At 33.3% G+C, this 23,418-nt stretch overlaps 4 protein-coding genes and 1 long non-coding RNA gene across 9 annotated transcripts; 3 read left to right on the top strand and 2 right to left on the bottom strand.

The window, feature by feature from the left end:
* Window positions 1-1,908: 1,908 nt before the first annotated feature.
* Window positions 1,909-3,460, top strand: LOC124932890. Of its 2 annotated transcripts, none has more exons than XR_007098790.1 (3): window positions 1,909-2,049; window positions 2,157-2,271; window positions 3,280-3,460. It is a non-coding gene; the product is annotated as an uncharacterized LOC124932890 (long non-coding RNA). The 2 variants fall into 2 exon arrangements; XR_007098789.1 differs by having other exon boundaries at window positions 3,292-3,460.
* A 684-nt stretch (window positions 3,461-4,144) lies between these two features.
* Window positions 4,145-8,306, bottom strand: LOC124931675 (eukaryotic translation initiation factor 3 subunit C-like). Its single transcript, XM_047472197.1, has 4 exons — window positions 8,230-8,306; window positions 8,054-8,131; window positions 6,147-7,940; window positions 4,145-5,384 (listed from the first exon to the last, which is right to left on the bottom strand). Exons 2-4 carry the CDS (start codon window positions 8,075-8,077, stop codon window positions 4,377-4,379), a joined length of 2,826 nt encoding a protein of 941 aa, XP_047328153.1. The 5' UTR covers window positions 8,078-8,131; window positions 8,230-8,306; the 3' UTR covers window positions 4,145-4,376.
* A 634-nt stretch (window positions 8,307-8,940) lies between these two features.
* LOC124931974 (peroxidase 46-like) lies at window positions 8,941-10,381 on the bottom strand. The gene is made up of 4 exons (XM_047472567.1): window positions 10,146-10,381; window positions 9,898-10,077; window positions 9,646-9,811; window positions 8,941-9,413 (listed from the first exon to the last, which is right to left on the bottom strand). Exons 1-4 carry the CDS (start codon window positions 10,350-10,352, stop codon window positions 9,001-9,003), a joined length of 966 nt encoding a protein of 321 aa, XP_047328523.1. The 5' UTR covers window positions 10,353-10,381; the 3' UTR covers window positions 8,941-9,000.
* Window positions 10,382-12,536: 2,155 nt separating this feature from the next.
* LOC124931109 (ER membrane protein complex subunit 4-like) lies at window positions 12,537-16,685 on the top strand. Its single transcript, XM_047471500.1, has 6 exons — window positions 12,537-12,777; window positions 12,892-12,948; window positions 14,103-14,256; window positions 15,210-15,307; window positions 15,399-15,464; window positions 16,438-16,685. Exons 1-6 carry the CDS (start codon window positions 12,652-12,654, stop codon window positions 16,471-16,473), a joined length of 537 nt encoding a protein of 178 aa, XP_047327456.1. The 5' UTR covers window positions 12,537-12,651; the 3' UTR covers window positions 16,474-16,685.
* A 293-nt stretch (window positions 16,686-16,978) lies between these two features.
* On the top strand, window positions 16,979-22,120 carry LOC124929258 (probable protein phosphatase 2C 60). 4 transcript variants are annotated; one of them, XM_047469570.1, is made up of 12 exons: window positions 16,979-17,232; window positions 17,487-17,622; window positions 17,834-17,897; window positions 18,232-18,340; window positions 18,862-19,015; window positions 19,666-19,791; window positions 20,091-20,214; window positions 20,443-20,519; window positions 20,782-20,834; window positions 21,384-21,438; window positions 21,523-21,727; window positions 21,822-22,120. In XM_047469570.1, exons 2-11 carry the CDS (start codon window positions 17,506-17,508, stop codon window positions 21,703-21,705), a joined length of 1,062 nt encoding a protein of 353 aa, XP_047325526.1. In that variant the 5' UTR covers window positions 16,979-17,232; window positions 17,487-17,505; the 3' UTR covers window positions 21,706-21,727; window positions 21,822-22,120. The 4 variants fall into 4 exon arrangements, with proteins under 4 accessions (XP_047325526.1, XP_047325528.1, XP_047325527.1 ...); XM_047469572.1 differs by having other exon boundaries at window positions 17,500-17,622; window positions 21,523-21,752; window positions 21,830-22,120; XM_047469571.1 differs by having other exon boundaries at window positions 16,980-17,232; window positions 17,500-17,622; window positions 21,523-21,752.
* Window positions 22,121-23,418: the final 1,298 nt, after the last annotated feature.

Genomic DNA, 23,418 nt, shown 5'->3' on the forward strand with positions numbered 1-23,418 from the left:
GTTTGTTTATTAGAACCACAAAGTTAATGGTTCAAACTCATTTTATAGGATTTCCCTCATCAATTTATGTTTTGCTTTTCATTAAATCATATAAAAAAGTAAAAAACAAGCTTTAATAAATAGAAGAGAAGTATGACATAAGCTTTAATAAGTCTCATCTAACTTTTACTTCCCAAAATCAATAATATAATTATGTATTCCAATCAACTAAATAAGACATATATACTTACAATTTTTTAAATTGACCCCAATACTATATATGTTCATACAAAACAATTGTGAGTTTATCGTGAAATTTGATGCAAATTAATAATAATTATGTAATATACATAATCTCATAGATTAGAATGCATGCAGTGTGAAGGGAGTTAAGAAATATGTGACACGCATCCAGCATGCACCAGGACTTTAAATTATATATATATATATATATATGGTTATAATGTGAAACGAAAATGCTGAAAAAAAAGAAGTCATAGAGAAACAATGATATACATATTGACATCAAATATGCTAAAGGATGGATGTGAGACATTTTATTTATTTATTTATAAAGAATTAGTTTTCAGTAAATTATAAATATAATATTAATTTATAAATAATAAAAAATAATAGAGGTTAAATAATATAAATTTATAAATGTTAAAATTCTAATAGAAAATATGTAACAAACATTCATTTTTTTTCCAAGTAACTTCAAAGACAAATTGATTGAGTTTCACGAGAGTGATTATGAAAATGAGTCAGTCGAACAAACTAATGAAACGGTGTTGAAAACATTTTTACTAAAAATTCGGAGTGGCGGTATAATTTATCTTTGACCGAGAGTTGGTAAACAACGTCAAAAAAATTTATGTCAAATGATAACTAGTGACAACCCCGAGAATTGGGCTGCTCCATCCCATGTAGAAAAATGTTATCTAAACCCATAGTCAAATAAAAATTACAAAATTTCATCATAAACCACTGAACTATACATTTTTATGTTAAAAAATTAATAAATTTATCTAGATACCTATTTTTTTTAATAAATGAGCTGCCCTAGGTGGATTGCCCTAGCCTGTGGGCTTGTTGAGCTTACCTCATGCCGTTCTAGCTCGTGGGCTTGTTGAGCTTACCCCAGACCGTTCTAGCTCGTGGGCTTGGAATCGCCCCTAGTGATAACTGCTCATTTACAAATATGATCAAAATAACGAGAAATTAATAAATTGTTAGAATATAATGTAAAATACCTCTAAATGAAAGATGCATTCTAAAAATGATCTATTAGAAAAATAAAAAATAACTCAAGATCCGATAACATCATCTCATTTGTTGCAAAAAAGAGACCGACAAAAACTCGAGAGATCACCAACACAATTGGAGGGTATAAGCAGCAAACGACTCACCAAATATTAAAAATATTGTTTGGATTAAAAATATTAAAAGACGACAAATTCGATCCGGCTAAATAAAATATAGTATCAAGTAAAGCATAACAACATCTCAAATTTGAATGATGAAAAATTTGAATGATGAAAAAGAATACGAGAAACATATATATATATATATATATATATATATATATATATATATATATATATATATATATATATATATATATATTTTAAAAAAAATAAAAGGGCCTTATATATGTATAAATAATCTTATTTTTTAGAAAATAGAATATAAACATAAATCAGGGACAAAATATATGTGCATAAGTAAACATATTAATATTATTTAAATAATATTGTGATTAGATTATGAATTGTTGGTAAAAGAAAATAGTGAGAATTTGTTTGTTAAAAAAAAGTAGTTAAATTTGTTGGGTAAAAAAACAGAATGGGTACAAATTGAAGTCGGTTCAAATTGTGATAACCGGCATAAATAATCCCCACCCGCTTCGCTTGGGTCTCTCTTTCTTCTTTTTTTCATTTTTCCTTCTCTTCTCCTCAGCCATTGCCAAACAGAGAGAAAATGGCGATTCAGATATCGAGTAAGCCATGGTTCCTCGACGCAATTCCTATCTTGGTAGCAATTTTAATTGTTGCTCATGTACTCGCTCTGGTACCTACTTGTATTACCTTCAGATCTCTTCTCTTCTGTTCTTCATTTCTCTTCTCTTTAGACATGTAATATCGATCATCATTCTTGATCTCTTCTGGCATCATCAGGTTTACTGGATTTACAGATTAGTTAGAACTGAGAAACAGCCAATGAGGAGAAAGGAAAGCTAGCTACAAGTTGTTTAGTTTGCAGAAGAAGAAGAAGAAGAAGATGAAGAAGAAAGTAAGTAAACAACTCGATGCGATGCTAATTGTTTCCGATGCAATCTTTCTTTATTTATATTTGAGAGCAATTCTTCTACCATTTCTTTATATGTTTTTTGTACCGTTTTCTGCAATTACTCTTCCTATTATGTTGATGCTGGTGATTGCAGAATGAGATCAGTCTGTCTGTGTGACTCCTCCCTCCATATATATAATATTCTTCTTGTTCATTTCTAAAACATTATCTATCTTCGTTGCTGATTACTATATAATTCAAGGTTTATAGTAATCGCATTCTTCCCTGCTCCTAGCAGCTTATGAGGCCTTTCTTTCATGATTGATAGTCTTTTTAGTAGCTTATAGATCTCCAAAAGATAACCATAAACTGTGACTCTATTTACACTTGTATTCAGTTATGTTAAGAAGTGAGATATTATTAGGTACACAAACAATCTAAGATCTATCATTAGATATCATTGTTGGAGTTGTCACTTATAAGTAACAGATAGATTGAAGAAGAAGAAGAAGAAGAAGAAGAAGAAGTGTGTAAGAGTGTTATTCAAATCAATTTATATCACTTGTAGGAATTTTCTAGACCCTCTAAATTCTCTACAAGTGCATTTATAAAATAGAGAACTAACTGCAACTCTCTTTAACTAGTTTCTTCATACTTGTAACTAGCTCCTCTGCCAGTCTTTTAGTTGACAAACCCTTGTAATGTGAGTTGAGGTACTTAGCATCTGAACATCTTATAAGTATGTATGTGATAGAAATATGGATTAACCCTGATCTTGATATGACAAGTATAGATAGAATGTTGTTGATGTGGAGACTTCTTTCTAGGGTTTGAGAAATAATCAACTGTACAAGCTAAATAAGGGTGAAGAGTTTTGGCCTCATATAGAAAGTAATTTGCATCTCTACTACATTAACTGCACTTTCCAATTTCTTAATTCATGTATATCTTTTGTTTACCTGCTTAAGCTAAGCAAATCTTGTCTAGCTTCTGTTTGATTTTGATATATAGTATTTTCTGCAGATTAATTAATCATGGGTTGTTGGATGGATGGATAGAAACACAACTTTCTCTACTGAAATGTATTCAGTAAAAGCATTGTTGCAGATTAATCAAGCTGTTTTTGTATCATTCTCATATTGTCTAGGTGAGTCTTTTCCAACAAAATTAAATGAATTGATTGCACTTCTTTGGGGTTTGTTTTCCCTCTACTTCATTTTCTTTTCTTTTCTTTTTTTGGGAAACATCAAAACCCAATGTTTAAATAGAATGCTATAAAACTGAAAATTAACTGTTGAATGTAATACTAAATTTTTAAGTGTAAGTAAAGTCTTGAATACTTATTTGTTAAATAAAATCTAAGTGAAAATATAATTAGTTGGCATTGAAAATAAATTTAAAATGTGTTAAAAATGACTGTTTTACCCTTGTACTGTCTTTAGTTCAAGTTATGTTTTGGACTTTCTTCATTTATAGTTGATTGAAATAAACCTAAAATTTTCACTTAATTTGAATTGAATTTAAATAGTTAAAGTGATTTTTAATAAGAATCGTTGATAAATTTAATTCTAAACACAAATCATTTAAGTAATAAAATTTTACCCACCTCCTAAGTCCTAACTAATCAAAGGAAAATGACTCAAAAGTAGTAACTATGCAAAGGAAAATTAGCTTGATCGACAAAGAGAACAAAAAAAATTAAGAAAAGAAGTTTGAAATAAGGTATTTTTCTCTTAAGTAATTTTTTTTTTTGAAGTGGAAGAATCGACCATTTCATGAAAATATTAATTTACAACCATCTATGCATATAAATAAAATATGTCATTTTTATGACAAAAATTAAACAAAGGACAAAACCAATATAAAATAGTTGATTTAAGTTCAGAATGAAGAGATCACTTAATTCTCATGTCAGTCTTCTAGAAAAAAAGAACAGCTACTATATAATAGCCATTTCAGTGACTTACAAAATTATTTAAAAAATCCGGAACTCGCTTCAACCAAAATAACAAAATAATTCCATTACAGTACAAAACAAGTGTCTTCTCTCCAAGAAATAATAATAATAAAAATAAAAACTTACCGAGAAATAAAAACCATATCTCTATCTAGGCTCGTACACCTCGGTTGAGATTAACCATACCAGTGGACCCATCCGAATGGGACCCCCTCGAATATCCACCTTGATAACTTCTCCCTTGCCCACCCGAAGCAGTATCTTGATACCTAGAAGAACTATTATTGTGATACCCACGACCCTGTCCCGCCCCACGACCACCACCTCTTCCACCACCATAATAACCACCACCACCTCTTCCACCACCATTGTTATTTCCTCCGCCCCTTCCACCCGAGTAATTCAAATTATCTCCCCACCTTCCACCACCGCCGCCTCCAGGTGCAGCCGCCAGTGCGGCGGCATAGTCCTGCCCATCTCCACCCCTCCTCCTCTGAGTCAGGGACTCCAAACCGCCGCCGCCAAACCTAGCCTCAACCGCCCTCTCGTTACTCTCTACCAGAACATTAATCTTCTCGCTCAAATGGAAGATCAATCCCTGCAACTTGGTGTACTGTACGTCGTGCAGAACCATACACTGAGTGGGCTGGTCCAGACTAGCGTGAAGCTCTTCAGAAATCATCATCTTGCTCACAATACTAACCGCCTGCGATTCTGTAAGATCGAACATGTTGGCGATCTGCTCTAGGCTGATGGAGTCGTAGGCGGAAGAGTACGCAAACAGGTAAGTTCTTAGCGCTTCCTCTTTGATTCGGGAGAGGAGCATCTCCAGGATACTGTCGCGGTTCTTCACCAGTCTCCAGACGTCAATCGATTTGATGACCTCAAATGCTTTCTGGAAGTCTCCTTTGGAAAGAGCTCTAGTAGCAGACATGACATGGTCTCTCACATTTTCGGGTGGTCCTGTGAATGTTTGTCTATCGTTGATATCCAGCAACCTGCGGAAAGTCTTGCTTATCACTCTGCGTTTGGCATCATGGCTGTTGGCTGCCATGTTGGGGACTTCAAGAAGCATGGCACAGATCAGATGAATTGATTCTAGTAGCTCTAGATTTATGTGCATGTGGTATGGCATTTGTCTTCTCCTTTCAAGACGTTCCTGCATTATTAAGTGTTCAGAAAAAATACAGAATAAATTAATAAGCAAAGCCAACCAAACCAAATATGGGAGAGAAAAAAGACAGATTGTAAACACTCTTGTCTATGAATCTGAATTACTCAGAGAAATCATCAATTGGTTTTCTAAATGTGGGAGGCACTATATTCAGATATAATTTGTGGGTTATTTGGGGTTAATTTCATATAAACTCGTTATCCTGTTAACAATCAACCAAGATATCAATATGCTCCAAATTACGATATTATAAATAAACTACATTAAACCAGGTTATATGGAAAGAAATATTTGGTTATTCAGATAACCCTATATCAAACAGGTCATGATCACACAACTGGACGAAAAATGGGGTTTTACCATGAAGCCATATATGAGCTCATCAAGCATATCAGCTCAAATGCGTGACATTGTTTTTCAGATAATTTAGGGCTTCTAATTTTCAATTTGGAGGAAAAATAAGATTCCATTCATGGTAGTGTATCACTTATGTTGTAAATCATGGAAATTTTGCTCATAAAATCTCTCATTTCATGTACTCAAGCAAAAAGGTGATTATTGAAGACTCAATGAAAACTTAGTGAATCAACCTAGAAAATATGAAGTCAAGTTTAAAAAGATGAGCAAACAAGGGAATTCAAAGGACGCAGATAAAAATATTATATCCTATAATGAGGAGTAGCATAAGCAGTACAAATTCAGACAGCATGTTTAAAAATAATTGTTTTCATGAAGAGTAGTAAAAACCTGTTCAGGAGTCTTTTCGTGATATCTACTTTGGGATACACCTTGTGCCAACAGCTCTTTAACCCTACCTCCAGAATACAGCTCAGAAAGACAACCATGTCCTTCAGAAATCAAACCAGCCCTAAATGCACAAAGACCTAGTTGAGCCATAGCCCTGTTAAAAAGAATCTGGGTTGAAATATCCATGTGCTGAACGTTGTCCTGCAAGTGACTCATCAACAACAAATCACGTGCAATGGAGAATTCATCATGTATAGCATGATGGTATATGTCGCAAAGCATCGCCCGAGCCTTAGTCCTCTCATCACCAAATTTATATATAAGGGAAACCAAGGAATCCATCAATGTCCTACAGTTCTCCGGAAAAGTGGGTTTTCGGGGAACTATCTCAGGAGTAACCACAAATGCGGGACGACTTTCCTCGACGACTTTGAATTCGTTAGTTGATTCTGTATTATCGTTTTCTCCAGTTTCTTCCAATTCAACTAGCTTCCTCATTGCATCGTAAACTTCCTGAGGTTTATAATATACAAGTTCAACTCTTTTAAGTGCTACCTTAGCCACAGCTTTGGAATCGCCTGATTTCTCAAGATATTCCTGGACGTTCTGAGCCAGAACAAGGAACAATGGCTCATCTCGTAGCCTCTCAACATATTCACGGGTGTGAGGATCAATGGACTGAAGGCTCTTGAAGAATTCAACTTCTATTCGTTCTACAAAGGCTGCCAAATTTCCCCAAATTCTAATTGTATCTTTGAAATCAGACCCTTTTCTGGTTTCACCCTCTTCAGGTTCAACAATGTCATCAACAACTATGTTAGGGTTCTGGGTGAGGATGTCAAGGATGAAGAGGACATTCTGGACACATTTCTTCCAAACGTTGATTGGCATGTGACCACTTAAACCAGGGTTGACATCGAATTGTGCTGAAACAACGCAAAAAAGAATCTCGAGTTTTTGAGCCGGGGTCTTAGCTACCCTTGTGAGGAAGGTTAGTTGTTCAACCAGCTCAACCCTACCGGTTCCCTTTCTGCCTCTGGCAGCCACAATTTCTTTGAACTTCTTGTTGACAATATCCCAAGTAATTTCACTTGGATCCTTCATGAACTGCTTATCCATTATTTTGTCTTTCTTGCTCATCATCTTCTCCCAGGGAGCGTCAAGACCTCTCTCTGCTTCGTCTTCTTCATCTTCGTCTCCAGATGCCTCAGCAATCTTTGATGGATCCTCCTCGAACTCAGAACCTTCTTCCTCTTCTTCATCATCTTCCTCTTCCTCCTCTGCTTCGTCCTCAGATTCAGATCTCTCCCTTTGCTTATTTATCAAATCCTCATACTGTTTGTTATTCTTCTTCAGCTTCTGTTTCATGGAATTCAAAGCCTTGGCGTTGCTACTACTCATCTTCTTCTTTGCCTCCTTGTTAGCCATTGCTTGGTTGAGAAAATCTTCCAACATAACGAGGGCCTTGATATAAAGGTTTGGAACCTTCTCTGATTCCATAACCCTCATCACCTTCTCAAGCTGTTTGTTAATCTTGTCAAAGCTCTCTTGAAGACTGACCCAATCATTAATCTTCATTGCGTTCTTCATCTGATCAACAGTAGCAGACATCTCCTCAAAACGCTTATCTTTAGCAGATCTGACAACGCGCTTCTGACCTTCAGAATCATCGCTATCACTACCGTTTCCACCAGCAAGATATCTACTACCAGCAGTTGCGGCAGGTTGCTCGCCGCGATCAGAAAGGTCCTCCTCATCGATATCTGGTTGCTCCTCTTCAGAATCGCTATCACCCTAATTGACCATTCACATAAGAAATTATTTTCGATTCCGATGTTAATTTTCATTAAATTAGCAAGTAAGTAAAACATATCAAAAGTAAAATCATTCTCTGAAGCAAGCAGTACCTGGTCCCAAAATCGAGATGCCATTGTTGCCTTGAAAATTCTTCTTCCTTATCAACAAAATCAAAGATGGAGAATCCTCTGCGAGAAGAAACAATAGAAATGCGATAATATCTATCGAGTGCGATATTCAGCTATAAATCGAAAGAAACCAAATCGGAGCAAAGAAAATAACTTACTGTGTTGAGAGAGAGAATGAACGAAACCCTAAAGCCGCCCTTGTTCTCTATCTCTATGTGGAGGTGTTAAAAGATAGGGGTGAATTCGCTACAATACGAATAAGAAGGCCCGTTTAATTGAATAAACCCTATATCCTAACAATTCCCAAATCATGTTGGGCTGGCTTGTGGGCCGACATTTTATATTGGGTCCGTCAAATATATATTATATATATATATATATATATTGCATTGTCAAGAAGTTCTTTAGGCTCATTATATATATATAATTATTTATCTCTCTTATAAAAGGGGTACTCTGATTTATTGAAAGTGCTTTAATAATCAATACAACTCCATTCTAAATTCCCTTTCTTCTGTTATGTAAGAACCACTATTACTAAACTATTTTAATAAGTTGAAAATTTAGTCATTTTCATAATAATACAACTTCATCCACTTTTTTTTATTTGATTGAATTAACATATTTTAAAATAATTTTTTTATAAACAATTTATTTTTTTCTTAAATACTATTAAAGATTGTGAATATAAGAGTAAACCTAAAATTATTATTTCTTAAATATTATGAATACAAAGGCTTAATTATGTTACTACTCATATTTTAACTTATATAAGATGCATATACTGATAGACATAGTTTTTTTTTAATCTAATATGCTTTGGTTTGTCATGTGTGTTAATAATTGATTTAATGGATAATATAAAATGTTATAAGAAATTACTCTCAAGTGAATTGATTAAAATAGTATGTAAACAAAAACAAAAACAATCAATTAATAGAAGAACAAGATATTCTAATCTGGCCTTGATTGGCAGTCTTGACTCCAATGGTAGATAACCTCAAGAAGGACTGAGTCCAGCTCTCAAAAAACCTATTTTGGTCATTTGCTAAGTCAGACACAATGCCTTTCGTCCTATCGTCGATCACAAGGACGGAGTCGGAATGGAACAGTCCACGTCGGGATAACAACATTCTGTAATACTCATTGTCGAATAGGAAAGGGGTAGAAGGGTCATTGACAACTGTGACCGAAGGGCTACCCCCGGCTGGGCATTGTTTGGATAGCTGGGACGCATAGTTTTCGTCTATCGAACCGTCCACGAAAGTTAGATTCCCTTTTGTGTCGGCTCTGAAACGATCGCTGAATGCGTTGCAATGCGCCGCTCCAATTGTGTGCGCCCCTGAAGTTAAAAAAAATAAAATTATTATTTTTTAAAATTAGTTAGTTCGATGCTACCCAATGCCTGAATCCACTAAGAAAACGCTACAGGTATAAAGAGAAAAAAATCAACAAAGTAGGAGAGGATGTTTCACCGTGTATAGGTGTCATATTTGATGAATGTGATACATGCACTACTACTTATAATGGTATCTTCGAATTAACCAAATTAATTGATGTTAAATAATATAAACCTGAGAGGGTGACAAGGTCATTGATGGAGAGGCCTTTGGAAGAGAAGGTTTGAATCATCTGATCAAGTGAAAAACTAGTGTCCACCATGTTCGGCCTTACGTCAGATACAGCCGACACCTTCCCATCTCTCCGACCAGTCGGAATCTCCACCGCCGGCCCACCAAGCTGCACTTCCATCGTAATCAATCAGGGGAATAGATAGATCATAGATCATGAAACAGTATTGGAAAGAGATTTGTTTGTATACTTACAAATTCAACGGCGTCGCGAGCAGCCAAAGCGAGAATATCGGCACACGAAACAGTAAAGGGGCAAAAGATCTCAAGCATCCTTTTAGCTGAATCAATTACAGAAAACCCTCCTAAGGATCTGTTTGCCGGATCACTTCTCTCTGTTTCATTTCCTTGTAACAGCACAGACGCATCACATCCCTGTTTTACAAAGATCAAGTATTTATTTATTTATTTAATAAACCTTAATCTCATGTTTAAGTCATTACCTGAACAAAACAGTCATGGAAGAATAGACGAAGGAGCTTTCCTGGAATTGAAGGGTCATTTGAAGAAACTGATCTGACTGTGTTTTTTACCATAAATTCAGCAGCTGGGCATGAGATTCCGTAGAAATTGAATGAGAGCTGGGAAAGACTTGGATTAACACTGCATAATAGTAATAATAATGATAATAATAATATTGCTTTCTCCATAACTGATCACTCACTCTTGGATGTTCTGTCATTCGATCTGTCTTGATTTATAAAACAACAACAGGGAGAGGAAGAAAGATAGAGATGAGTCAACCCATTGATTGAGTGGGCGCATTTAGTTTGGTTTGGTGATGACAGGTCTTTTATTACTTCGGTGATGGATGGGTATTTACTATGCTTCTGACATTGTATTATCTTGCTGCTGCTCTCAATAGTCATAACTCTCTCTATCTTCATTTATTCATTCACTCATTCATCATAAAGCATATGAACTCAATCAATGTTTCAAAATTTACGCGGCTTGTTGGTTTTGGAACATGATTTTTAACCATAATATTCAACAAGTAGGATCTAGGGTGTTTGAAAATTAAGTGATGATCTATAACCAAATGGATCTTAAACCAGGTATAAATATTAATCATCATTCATATTATACTTGGATTTTACTTTATTTAATATAAATGTTTGTTTATATATACTCTTTTCATGTTGATAAATTTGGATGAAATAATGTTATAAAATATATTCATAAATTTATTAGTTGAAATTTAGGGATGGAAATGGAAGAGGTCACCTCACCTCATTGGTTTTGTAATATGGCTAAAAGCCTAAAATGTATAATTTATATATTGGTTATAAATTGGAAAGTGATAAATTGTATAGTTGCATTACATGATTTGAAATTTAAAAGGAATCATGTTATATTTATCATTAAAACTTGTTCAATAAAGATTTATTTAAATAAATTTGGATTTATTTAAAAAATATTGATGAGATAATTTTGAGAAGGTAGGTATTATATATGTTTATATAAAATATTTAAATGATATTAATATATAATGGTAAAATAATTTAAAAAATTAATAATATAAAATATTATAATATTTTAATTAATAAATTAATTTGTGTAATTAATTAAAAAGTGCACTGAATTAAGTTGATATTATCGAAATATATGAATATAGGCCTTGTTCGGAATAACTTGAAATATTTAAAATATAATGACAGGTGATAAAATTTTGAAAGACAAATTACTGTCAATACCAGACAAGGTAAATAAAAATGACTAACTATAAAGTAGTAGACAAGATATTATTCCTTTTGACAAATATTTGATATAGTGGAAAATTAACAATGGATCAGAGCTTCTGCCAGGATAACAAGGCCGACACTTTTGGCTGCCCAACATCTTGAATATATATGAATTACGAAGAAAGATACAAATTTGATGTGGTCTGTCACGTTACATTTGCGTTAGAATTTGAAAATAAAAATAAAATAATCGACATTTCAGGACATTTTGGCCCGAAATATGACTTTTCGGAACATTTTAGTACCCGAAATGTGACATTTTAAATTTTTTTCTCTCGTACTCACATTCCTAGACTTACTTTTGCTATACTTTCCGCTGAGTTTATCATGTTTTTTCTTATAATATGTAAATAAAGGGAAAAAAATAATATAAATTGATATATAAGAGAGTTTTTTTTTTTGAGTTTTAAGACTTATGAACAAGGTAAAAGAAATTTGACGAAATGACCATAAAAGCATCTTAAATGCGTTGGTGATCAGCGCATAAATTTAATTGCGCAAATGGTCATTTCAAAATATTATGACAAAATTACTCTCGTCGCGTAACACGAAGGGTAGGATCGTCACGCGAAGGGAAAACCTGTGAAATTACCCCGTCGCGAAGGGCACGATTGTCACGCGAAGGGCACGATCATTCTGGACATTTCACATGCTTTTCTTTCGCGAGACGATCCTGCCATTTGCATTACGCGACAAAGATAATTTCGTCAGAATATTTTGAAGTGGTGATTTATGCAATAACCGACGCATTTAATGACATTTTTAGGGTCATTTCGTAAAATTTTCATGAGAGTAATGGGCTGTAATTAGTCTGGGTTGGGTCTGCCGGCTCCCATAACCTATATTAATATATTTCAAAATAAATAAATGTTTCTAGCATTTTTATTGAGTTAGAAGTATTTTTTTTTTCAGCTACAAAATTTATATTTAGAGTTTGGGTAATTCAATAATATATATTTCTTTTCATAATTCATCTGCAAATTACCGAATTTAAATATTTATTCCCTAGTCATAATAATTTATTGTGCAACCTTATTCATAATTTTATATGTATATTATTTTAATAACAATTTCCTCAAGCTTAGAAAAAAAATTGAGAAACAATCGAGAACCAAGTATTTAGATTTTGTCTCTCAGAAACACACATCGAAGATCCAGAGAGAGAAGTGGGCGTAGGTGAGTTGCAGTGCGTCTGTCGATCAATTCAATGGAGAAAGGTAAAGGAGTGACGATTGGTCGTAGATGGGCTATTGATTTCACCGACAGTTCCACTTCTCCTTCCTCCCGCGACATCCCCGATCCACCTGGTTTCTCCCGTGTTTCTGTTGAACTGGTTCTTTCTCTTCCCTCAAGCTCCTCCTTCCTCATCTTTATCTATTACAACTCACATCATTTGATATTATGTCTACCTACTTACAATTGCCTACATGATATGGGATTGCTACAGGATGATTCATCGCTCAGTCGCCAAAAAAAGGATGCCGAGTCTAACTGGAAGCTTCAGGTATTCTGATCTACTAGAAAAATAGGGCTATGTAAAATATTATGAACTGAAAACAGAGGTTTTTTTTACCCTACTGTTTATGTATATTGAATTGAATGGATGAAGGAATGTCATCACACGTGATTATATTAAATAGCTTAGCTGATGCAACAACAGAAGCTAAATAACATGAAGTATTTGAATTTGAATCACACAAAGGATCGGTGATTTATTTAGTGCTGGTGCGAGCAACTACCTCTTGCCAAAAAGAGACATCTGCTTAGCTAGTGTCACGTAATGTAGCATATATCACACAGCAGGATCCTGCTTGAGATCATATATGGCTTTCCGAAGATTACACATGTTGAGGATAATCGGGATTAACAAAGCTTGGTGGTTGAGTCATAACGACTTCAAGTTAATTAATTACAGTGTTTATTATTGCAAGAGTTAAGATGGTACTTATAGTCATAGGATTGACAACTCGACTTAACATCTCCATATAATCAATACTGGGTTGTTGATGAAACCCTTTTGGATCCGTGTTGGCAGTTGTGAAACACTAAGGTTCAGAGTCGAAAGCGACACTAAGAACAACCAAATTTAGGGATTGTGATTTGTTTATTGTAATCATGTTATGAGTGTATCAAGCAGGTGCTTATAGTAACAGGAACATCAATACTGATATATATTCTTCAGGTGCCTAGTCCAAATATGCGAGATGTTCTTGGTCATTCAACAATAAGTTGTTATAGTCGGTTTGATCATAAAATCCCTGATCCTTTGTGGTGAAATGGTGATACTCTTCCAACCAACTCATTTTTATCTCTGTCTAATATAGAATAATAAATTTTGAAGATTTGAAGATGTACTCAACCTGGGCTTGTAAAATCAACAGCTTGCAACCACCAAAGATAAATTTGAACTATCATTACTATATTACTTCATGTGTGCGGGGAGTGATTAAAATAATCTCAAGTGAATTGTAGAGTAATTAATTGTCTTGTCTATACAGTTTGTTCTTATTGTTTGATTCTAGGTGTTTTCACCATTCTTCATGTTCTCTTTCAAAAAAAAAACAAACTATTCTTCATGTAATAATTCTGTCACGATCCTTTGTTTCAAGCAAATTACTGGTGGGTCCATCACCCCTTATTGTTTTCCTTTGAAAACAGAAAGCATGGGAAGTGGCTCAGGCTCCTTTCAAGAATTTGATGATGATGGGCTTCATGATGTGGATGGCTGGTAATACGGTGCATTTGTTTAGCATTGGCATTACATTTTCAGCACTCTGGCAGCCTATAAGTGCTCTTCAAGGGGTTGGAAAAGGTAAACATAAAGTTTTGGCAGCAAGCTTTGTTATTTCTTAGTTTCTATCAGCCTCTTTTCCAATTGAATATGTGACTGAGACATTGGAGTGAAGGTCTTCCAGCTGCAAGAATTACATTTAGAACTCAGCTTAGTTTTTTCCAAGTAAATTGGGTTGTAAAGAAGTGCATTCAGAGTTACATGATAATTTCTAGGTGTAGAAATGAAAAATCATATGGTGTCCAAATTTCAGACGAGAAATGCTCAAAATCTCAATTCATGTTATTTTAATTAATACAAGCATTATAGTAACGTTTGAACGCATCTTGCACTCTTTTTAATAAAAGTTGACATTTTTCAAAATAAATAAATAATACAAGCATTAAATTGAAAAAAATAAAAATAAAAACTCACCCCAGGCATGCAGCCCGGATGGAAAGAGGCTTGCACTGAGGGATTTATCACCCTAAGCTAAGGTCTCAGGTTTTATTCTCATAAAGTACTTGAATTGAAGTAGGGGGCAAGTTGTCTCTACACCCTGTTCATAAATAAGAAAAGAAAAAAGAAGATATGAATAACCATGGAGTCATGGTCTTAAACTGCTCCAAAGGCCTGATAAATTTTGGTTCTCTATTTTGTATTTGAAATAATACTGTTTAGTCATTCCTGCTTTGCAGTACTACTGTCCTAGCTATTCTATGTATGGCCAAGAATATTTTGCAAATCTGAGAAGAGGTACCAATTATGGATACCTTTTGAGGTATGCCATGTCAATAGGTTAAAAAGCTTTCCGCCTTTGTAGGAATTAGGTTTGGTTTGGAAACCAGGGATAGAAACAGGAGAAGTGTTGTTTACAAATGTTCCCATATACAGACTTTTTTTTTCTAGGCATTTTGTTGTCTTTCTATATATTAATTCATAGTTAAATTAACATGTTAACTCAGACAGGCCCTTTTTTCTCCCATTTGTTGCAGTTTTTGAGCCTTTCAAGGACAAAAAAGTTGATCTTCTTGGACCAAAATTATTGTTTATTGCCCTCAACTTGGGAGGTTTAGCACTTGGAGTCTGGAAGGTAAGGGTGTATTTTATTTGTTGAGATCATCTCAGTCCTAAAGCTTTATTTATTTATATTTAATTTTGCGCTGAACTGGTGATTTTGGCAGCTAAATAGCTTGGGTCTTCTCCCAACACACGCATCAGACTGGGTTTCATCCTTGCCCCCTGCTCAGGTTCAATCTCTTGCACATCAAATTTTCTTTTAGTAAAAAAGTGTGGTTTGTGTGAGATCACAGTTTCATTTGACAAATAAAGTTGGTGTTTGAATGATGGACCCTAAAAGTTTGAGAAACAAATATATTTTTGTTTGGTAAAAAAAGTTAATTGAATTTTAGGCTAGATATTATATATGATACTAATACAGAAGAAAACTTTATTTTTATAAAGGATTGCTGATTCAAATGGGTCAATATGTTACCCTTGAATCGTAGGTCTTATTACTCTCTTTGATAACATTAAAATTGGTTTATAATGACTAAGGTAGTTTATGAGATCATATTGTCAACACCATGATCAGTAGATATGCTAACTTTCTTTGCTTGATTGCCTATGTTTTTTTCTTTTATTTCTACAAGGCATGACTGTAATTTTGTTGTGCTGTTTTTTTGCAAATACATTTATGATTTTTATATGACTACCTTGTGCCTTTATGGGCCTTCCATTTTCATACATTTATGGCACCTACCTAGTTTAAGTAGGTTGGGGGTCATGAAAGCTGAAGAGAAGTATACTAGAGATATAAGAGGATAAGGGAGAGAGACGTCCTTATTTGGCTTCGGCATTATTTTCCTTAACATGTGGCCCATTTGAAAACACTTATAATTTTTGTTTTTGTATACAGATCTGGATCTGGATAAACTATAATTTAAACTTGGAATTTGTTTCTGACTAAAATTAATTTGCAAACATAAAATATATATATATATTTTTTTTATTTTTTTTTTAACTTTAGGCAAATATGAACATATTGATGAAAATTATACTACAAAAGAGTATTTTTTTCATTGCCTCCCGGGATCTTAATACAGTTGACATTGTTACTTGTGATCATGTAGAAGTTGCATCATTAGTGTTTATCTTTCTTGTTGTAGATGCATCCATATTAATGATGTTTTTTGTTTTGTTTTGTTTTGTTTTTCTCCACAGGAGGTTGAATACTCAGGTGGGGGAATACCCCTTTGAGGAGCTTCTTTTCTGAATCAATAGGATGCCCTTCTTCGCCTTAATTTCATAACTATTTTTCTTGTTTGTAGCTATTGGGAAACTTTAAGAAACCATAATCTTACATTATTTTGAGAATAAACTCGTGTAAAAAGAATTGGAACACTATTTTGGAAGGGTGATTGATTAAATGTTTTCCACACACATCAACAATGATATTTAGTATTTATGCTCTCAATCAATCTCTTCCTCAGTTAATTGTACTCAATTATATTTAAATGATAATTTGTTAACGATTGTGTGTAATTTGAAATATATTTCCCCCAAACATTGCTAAAAATATAATAGTGTGTTTATTTGTTTTTCAATTACAAATAATTAATAATATTTTTGATTATGATATAAACCGAACAAAGACATATATATTTTCCTAAAGCGGGCCCCTGAATCGGATAAAGCAAAATTAAACACACTCACTACTGCCACCGGCGTCACCGCTCAAGCTGTCTCTCTCCTCTCTCTCTCTATTTCTTTCTTCCTGGCGGAGTTTCTTTAGCTTTGATTTTGGATAAAAGAGAAAGAAAGAAAGAAAGAAAACGAAATGGAAACTAAAATAATACGATTTCTATTTCCTTGTTGCGTGTAATACTAGTACTCTCACTCTCTATCTATCTGACGCCAATTCTCCTGTATGTGAATCATCATCGGATAGTCAAGCAAGCAATTTTAGTCTAATTTTGTCGCAGCTGGATCTGAATTTGGACAACATCCTCTTAACATGTAAGTAGATCTATTATTTCTTAACATCTTTCCAGACGCATTTGTGCGTACGCTTCGTCTCGTTTTCTTTAATTTCATGTCTGATTGTATTCTTAGATTACGACTTTTCTTTTTTCTCTTCGATCAAAGTTGTCATCCAAAACCGCTGATATATCTTCTTCATTGTAAATAAGAAGCTGTTTCAATTCATCGGCTTCTTTCTGTGAATGAACTTCCTTCTCGTGACCTTCTTATTTACTTTGGTAACTTGGAAGTGTTCGTTTTCAGATTGAGATGGGTGTGTATCTCAGTACTCCTAAAACTGACAAGTTTTCCGAAGATGGTGAGAATGATCGACTCAGATATGGGCTGTCATCCATGCAGGGTTGGCGCACTTCAATGGAAGATGCTGTAAGTCATTTCATTTCTAGGTCAAGCTGGTAGTATGTCAAAGCTTTAATGTTAAATTATGAAATTGAATTATGTTCATATATATCCCCTGCTATTTTGATTCAGGGTTTTCTTGTAGTTTGAGATGCGATTTCTTAAACAAAAAAAAAATAGTGAATCTTTTTACCTCGTGATTATTGACTATTCTGTTACTTTGTTTCCAACATGTAAGCATGCGGCTTATCCTGATTTGGATGCAAACACATCATTCTTTGGTGTTTATGATGGCCATGGAGGTAACTTATCTAAAGATTTAATACATAAATTTTTCATCCATAAATATCATATATGCGCAACGGATATATCGTTTGCATTTTGTTATGTATGACAATAGTGAGGGAAAGTGTGTTAGCAAATTGCATTATTATTTTAGCCACCAATGATGAGACGAGTCTAAGAACTTAAATTTGATGCTATAGAGAATAAAGGAAGAACTTGCAAGCACCAGGAACAAAAATAATTTAGATTGCTCCAACCTTGTCAGATCCTGAAATGCATTGTTATATTGGAGCATGTCATCATAATTCCAGTTTGTATTCTGATTAAGGAAGAATAATCTATTGATTTCAGGTAAGGTTGTAGCAAAGTTTTGTGCTAAGCATCTGCATCTACAAGTCCTTAAGAGTGAAGCATATTCAACTGGAGATATAGGAACCTCACTTCAGAAATCTTTTTTCAGGTGATTCAAATGAGTTTGATTTATTTTCATTTCTGGACATTTCTTAATTTTTTAATGGTTTGAGACACTCAGTTAGTGGATAAATGCTGGTATTTAAATGGTAGATCAAGAGTTCAACCTAAGAGTCATATTTGATGTATATATAAAATTATTTCAACTTGATGAATCTCGCATTTTTCCTAACTCTTGAATTTAGCAAAGCCCTATTTAAGACACCATTAAGGATCCGAACAGAACAAAATTGAGCAAAAACTAATTTATTCAGGGGTCAACTATGATGTCATGAAGTGATTCATGTTTTTATGTGTTTCTTAATTTCTTTGAATTCATGACTACACATGTCATGACTTGTACTTACATTTTTTTTTCAACCATAACAGATGCGATTTTCGTGTCGACAGTTATTAATAGAGTTTTCATTTTCTAAAAGAAAGAAGTTAATTTTTTATATCTACTTAAAATGTTATTTAAGAAAATGATGAGATCTTTAGGAGTAGGCCTTTATGCTATACTTGATGCAGAATGGATGAGATGATGGTTGGGCAAAGAGGGTGGAGGGAACTTGCTGTTCTTGGTGATAAGCTAAACAAGTTAGGTGGTATGATTGAGGGACTTATATGGTCTCCAAGAAGCGGTGAGAGAAAGGAGCTTGTAGATGATTGGGCTTACGAGGAGGTAAACTATTTTCCTGGATCGTTTTTGATCTTCCTATCTATCTTTCCTCCCTTCTCCTTTCTTCCTTCATATCATTTGGGGTTTTAAGTTGCATTATTTTTACAATTGTAAATAGTTAGGTAAGGTTAGCATATGCTTGTAAATATAGTAAACGACATTAATGTAAATAGTTATAGTAAGTAGATATAAAATAGGATAGATTATGACAGAAGGAGGTGAAATGGAATGCAGTAGAAATAAGAAACATATATTTACCATACCTATTTACAATCATGCCATTTACTTTTCAAAAAAAGGAATGAAATTTTCATATAAAACTGTGGTCATCGCGAAGACTGCACCAGTCATGATAGAAATACAACCAAATAAATACAAGTAACAAAAATGAAAGACAAAGATGTCATCGTCCAAAAATGTACAGAAACTCATATCACCAAAACATGGGGGACTTGACACAAATAACAATCATGCCATTTACTATATTTACAATCATACCCTAACATTACCCTACTATTTACAACTATACCTTAAATGAGAGTCAATATCATTGAGTAGAAGACTTTGAAAAGTATATTTCTATTTAACTCGTTTAGTTCTGTTGTTTTTGTTATGGTGCTTCTCTCATTCTAGCTATTTATTATGACTATTAGGGACCCCATTCTGATTTTTCTGGACCGGACTCTGGGTGCACAGCAAATGTTGCAGTTTTAAGGGAAAACCAGCTTATTGTAGCTAATGCGGGTGACTCGAGATGTGTGATATCTAGAAAGGGTCAGGTAGTTTCGTCTTGTGTAGTCATTAATCTTGGTTCACAAGAAATCTATTTGTATTTGTCACCCACCTAGGGTAGCACAAGTGGTAAAGTCTTGAACTAAGAGACTCATGTCTCTGGTTTGATTACCACTAAGAACACCTTGAATAACGTGGGGTTCATGTCGGTAGAATTTTGTGCTATCCCTCCTTCAGGCAATATATCCCGGTCTAAAATAAATAAAAATAAATCTGTTTGTGTTTGTTATCTTTGATATTTGTGAATTTTATATTAATATATGTACTTTTTCTTTTCTTCTTGCAGGCATATAATCTGTCCAGAGATCACAAACCTGATCTTGAAGCTGAACGAGAGAGGATATTGAAAGCAGGTGGTTTCATCCATGCAGGAAGAGTTAACGGCAGTCTAAATCTTACGAGAGCAATTGGTAATAATATACCAGATATGGTTGCTTGCATTTACTTTGCAATTTTTTAAATTTTCATCTTTCTTCGCTTGTTGTCTTTCTTCAATATGAATCACTGTTACTTTTTAAATATGTGCTATTTTTATTTCAATCTATTAAAAAAAGAGAAGAATATTGAATAGTGCAGTGAAGATTTGATCTACATACAGTGGTTTAAAAATTAAAATAATGTGTCCCATGTTGTTGCAGGAGATATGGAATTTAAGCAGCACAAGTTTTTGCCAGCCGAAAGGCAGATTGTGACCGCCAGTCCAGATATTAATACTGTATGCAACTAATTCCTTTTTAAGATCATTTTCATTTGATGATATTCTTCAACTAGTCAGATTCTGTTGTGCACAAGGTCTCGTCTTTATATTATTCATCTACAGCTCAACAATTTTTGAGTAACAATTTTTATGTTCAAATGTGAGTTGTTGGGTTGCTGACAGATTTTGAAATGTATAATGAAGTCTCTTTGTCGTCTTATTAGTTTTTGAATTTCCATATTGACTTTTCAACCGTTGAGAATATGCTGTCTTTTAATAGGTTGAGCTTTGCGAAGATGATGAGTTTATTGTGCTGGCATGTGATGGTATCTGGTATGCACCTTATGCTTTTAATGTTCTGGTTGATGATCTCTTGCCTATTAAGAGCTTGTTTGATGTAGTTTTTTTAATATAATTTGAAAAAAATCTTTGATGAAAAAATGGATTATTTGTACTTGTTTGATGTGGATTATTTGGAATTAATTCCAAATAATCCACTGCAGAATCAGCAATGTACTCGTCATATAAATATCCTATATTTATACTCTAATGTTTTTTGTATTCAAATAACTTAATTTTCAATAATTTACATCAAATCAAACAAGGTTATTTGTAAAAAATCACTTGGTTATTCAAATAATGTGAGATCAAAATGACTATTTTTTTTGTGGTAAAGTAATCACTAAAATATTCTTTGCATTTAATATCTAAACTGTTATAAAAAGGGTAATTTGATTGGTTGATGATGTGGATGATTTGATTGTTGAAGTAATAGATGATGAGATACAAACAAAAGCCTGATATCAACAGACTGTTATATTTCTTTTGGTCTGCTTTCTGATATTCAAAGACATTTACATCTTTTTTAAATTGCCTTTTCAGGGATTGTATGTCAAGTCAGCAACTTGTAGACTTCATAAGGGAACATTTAAAGACTGTTAGTCCTAGCTCTTACGATATAGGAATACTTCGTCCGAATTTCTGCTAGATAAAAAAAATGTAATAGAAAAAATGCATGCAGGAAACAAAGCTGTCGGCCATATGTGAAAAAGTCATGAGCAGGTGTTTAGCTCCATCGACAGTGGGTGGCGAGGGATGTGACAACATGACGATAATCTTGGTGCAATTCAGGAGACCAATCGAATCAAACCCGAGCCCTGTGGATAAACCCTCTGCTTCTTCTTCTTCAAGCCATGACAACTAGATATGGCCTTTACCTGATAACTGTGAGCATTATTATAATCCTTCAAGGTAATTAAATTCAGGTGTTACCTATTCAGACTAATGGTTTAATTCTGTTTTTTTATATATTAAAATTAGTAATGAAGGTGGTTGATTCATCTGGCACTTGCCCTCATCATCCCTGTTCTGTACATACTTCTTCTTCACAAGCGAAATAACAGACTCATGTCGTGGATCTTGGTGAATTAGTAACGGGTGTGTGACGGTGATCGTGGAATTTTTGGGATTCGTCGCAAATGTTTATGTTGTTTCTTCTTGTTTTAATTAATTTATGACAACTTTTCTCTTGACTTGATCTTAAATTTCTTCCACTACTTGATTATAACCTGATTACTGTCTTTTAATGAAAATCTTTGATTTTGCATTTGTATGATGCAGATTTCTTTGTTTTTGTAAGTTGCTTGACCCCTGGGTTTGTAATTTCATAAATAAATAGAAACCAACAAATTATATTATTTTAGTTGTGTGATTTTAATCTAAATGAGAGAATTATTAAATTCTCCTTGTTAAAATAAAAAAAAATGAAATTGACTTGTATAACACCTACTAACTATTTATTGAGTAAAAAATATGTGATCAATTTTAGTAACTATATCATATGACATCTATGTCCCTTATGACATCCTTTTGTATTTGAAAAAAATCATTATATATAATTATAAACATAAACAAGTTAGTTTTTTAATATTTTATTTAAACAAATAATTTTGTACAATTTTTTTTTTAAATTTTTTTTTTTATATTTTGTTTGATATATTTCTCATAATTTAAGTATTTGAGATGATTTATCAAAATTAATTTTTAATTTAAATTTTGTATATGATAATCTTGCGAGGCTCTCTTTCAAAACTAGTTTTAAAAAACTAGCATGAATCCCGTATAGGAGTGTATTTGCACGAATTAGAATATATAAAAAAAATATTATTTATCTATAAATATTTTAGATAAAATTAATAATATTTAAATTTAATTAATTTAAAATTGGTTTTAGTTCGTAAAAATTAAATTTAATTTTAAACTTAATGTTAACATATATTTTATTCCATCGGCACTCACATAACGTCTCTTATATCTCGTTAAACTCACCACTAACTCTCAATTTCATCATCTTGTGACTCACACGTTTTTCATATCTACTCACCAATCTTAGTCGACTTCTCTTTTATTCTCACTTTAATAAATCAACAACTAATCCCAATTGATACGGACTTCTTATCCCTCGGCCAACAAACCACCCGATCTAACACCAATTCCGACTTGACACTCGACAAACCACCCGATCTAACACCAATTCCGACTTCACACTCGACAAACCACCCATCACCGACCTCACACTATTAAATGTTCGTCAAACCAACCACTAATTTCATATATTTGGTTTAAAAGTTGCATTCTTAAAAATGTAAATTTGCATATTTTGGGATTTGAACCATAGTCTTAAGCATAAAATGTAAACACTTAAACCACTAGACCACGTAAGAATGTTAAAATAATTTTATTATTTAGTATATATTGTATTAAATATTTATTACCAATTATATTGAATTTTGAGTATATATATATTATATATAATATGAAAAAAAAATTAATTAAGAAAGAAAATAAAAAAGAGAAGAGAGAAAGTATATACTCTAAAAGCATAATATTACTCCATTCAATATTTAAAATAATAAAA

Source organism: Impatiens glandulifera, chromosome 3 (genome assembly GCF_907164915.1).
Source record: "Impatiens glandulifera chromosome 3, dImpGla2.1, whole genome shotgun sequence".
In the NCBI taxonomy this organism is placed as follows: Eukaryota; Viridiplantae; Streptophyta; class Magnoliopsida; order Ericales; family Balsaminaceae; genus Impatiens; species Impatiens glandulifera.

Bases quoted from the DNA above. Each gene is read 5' to 3' on its own strand.
- LOC124931675 (XM_047472197.1), bottom strand. From the start codon at position 8,077: ATGGCATCTCGATTTTGGGACCAG. The intron at 7,941-8,053 runs GTACTGCTTGCT...ATGGTCAATTAG, and splicing joins CATCTCGATTTTGGGACCAG to GGTGATAGCGATTCTGAAGA. The intron at 5,385-6,146 runs GTTTTTACTACT...TTAATAATGCAG, and splicing joins ACGAAAAGACTCCTGAACAG to GAACGTCTTGAAAGGAGAAG.
- LOC124931974 (XM_047472567.1), bottom strand. From the start codon at position 10,352: ATGGAGAAAGCAATATTATTATTATCATTATTATTACTATTATGCAGT. The intron at 9,812-9,897 runs GTAAGTATACAA...ATGGAAGTGCAG, and splicing joins CTCGCGACGCCGTTGAATTT to CTTGGTGGGCCGGCGGTGGA. The intron at 9,414-9,645 runs GTTTATATTATT...TTTTAACTTCAG, and splicing joins TGACCTTGTCACCCTCTCAG to GGGCGCACACAATTGGAGCG.
- LOC124931109 (XM_047471500.1), top strand. From the start codon at position 12,652: ATGGAGAAAGGTAAAGGAGTGACGATTGGTCGTAGATGGGCTATTGAT. The intron at 14,257-15,209 runs GTAAACATAAAG...CATTTGTTGCAG, and splicing joins TCTTCAAGGGGTTGGAAAAG to TTTTTGAGCCTTTCAAGGAC. The intron at 15,465-16,437 runs GTTCAATCTCTT...TTTTCTCCACAG, and splicing joins CATCCTTGCCCCCTGCTCAG to GAGGTTGAATACTCAGGTGG.
- LOC124929258 (XM_047469570.1), top strand. From the start codon at position 17,506: ATGGGTGTGTATCTCAGTACTCCTAAAACTGACAAGTTTTCCGAAGAT. The intron at 20,215-20,442 runs GTAATAATATAC...ATGTTGTTGCAG, and splicing joins AAATCTTACGAGAGCAATTG to GAGATATGGAATTTAAGCAG. The intron at 20,835-21,383 runs GTATGCACCTTA...TTGCCTTTTCAG, and splicing joins CTGGCATGTGATGGTATCTG to GGATTGTATGTCAAGTCAGC.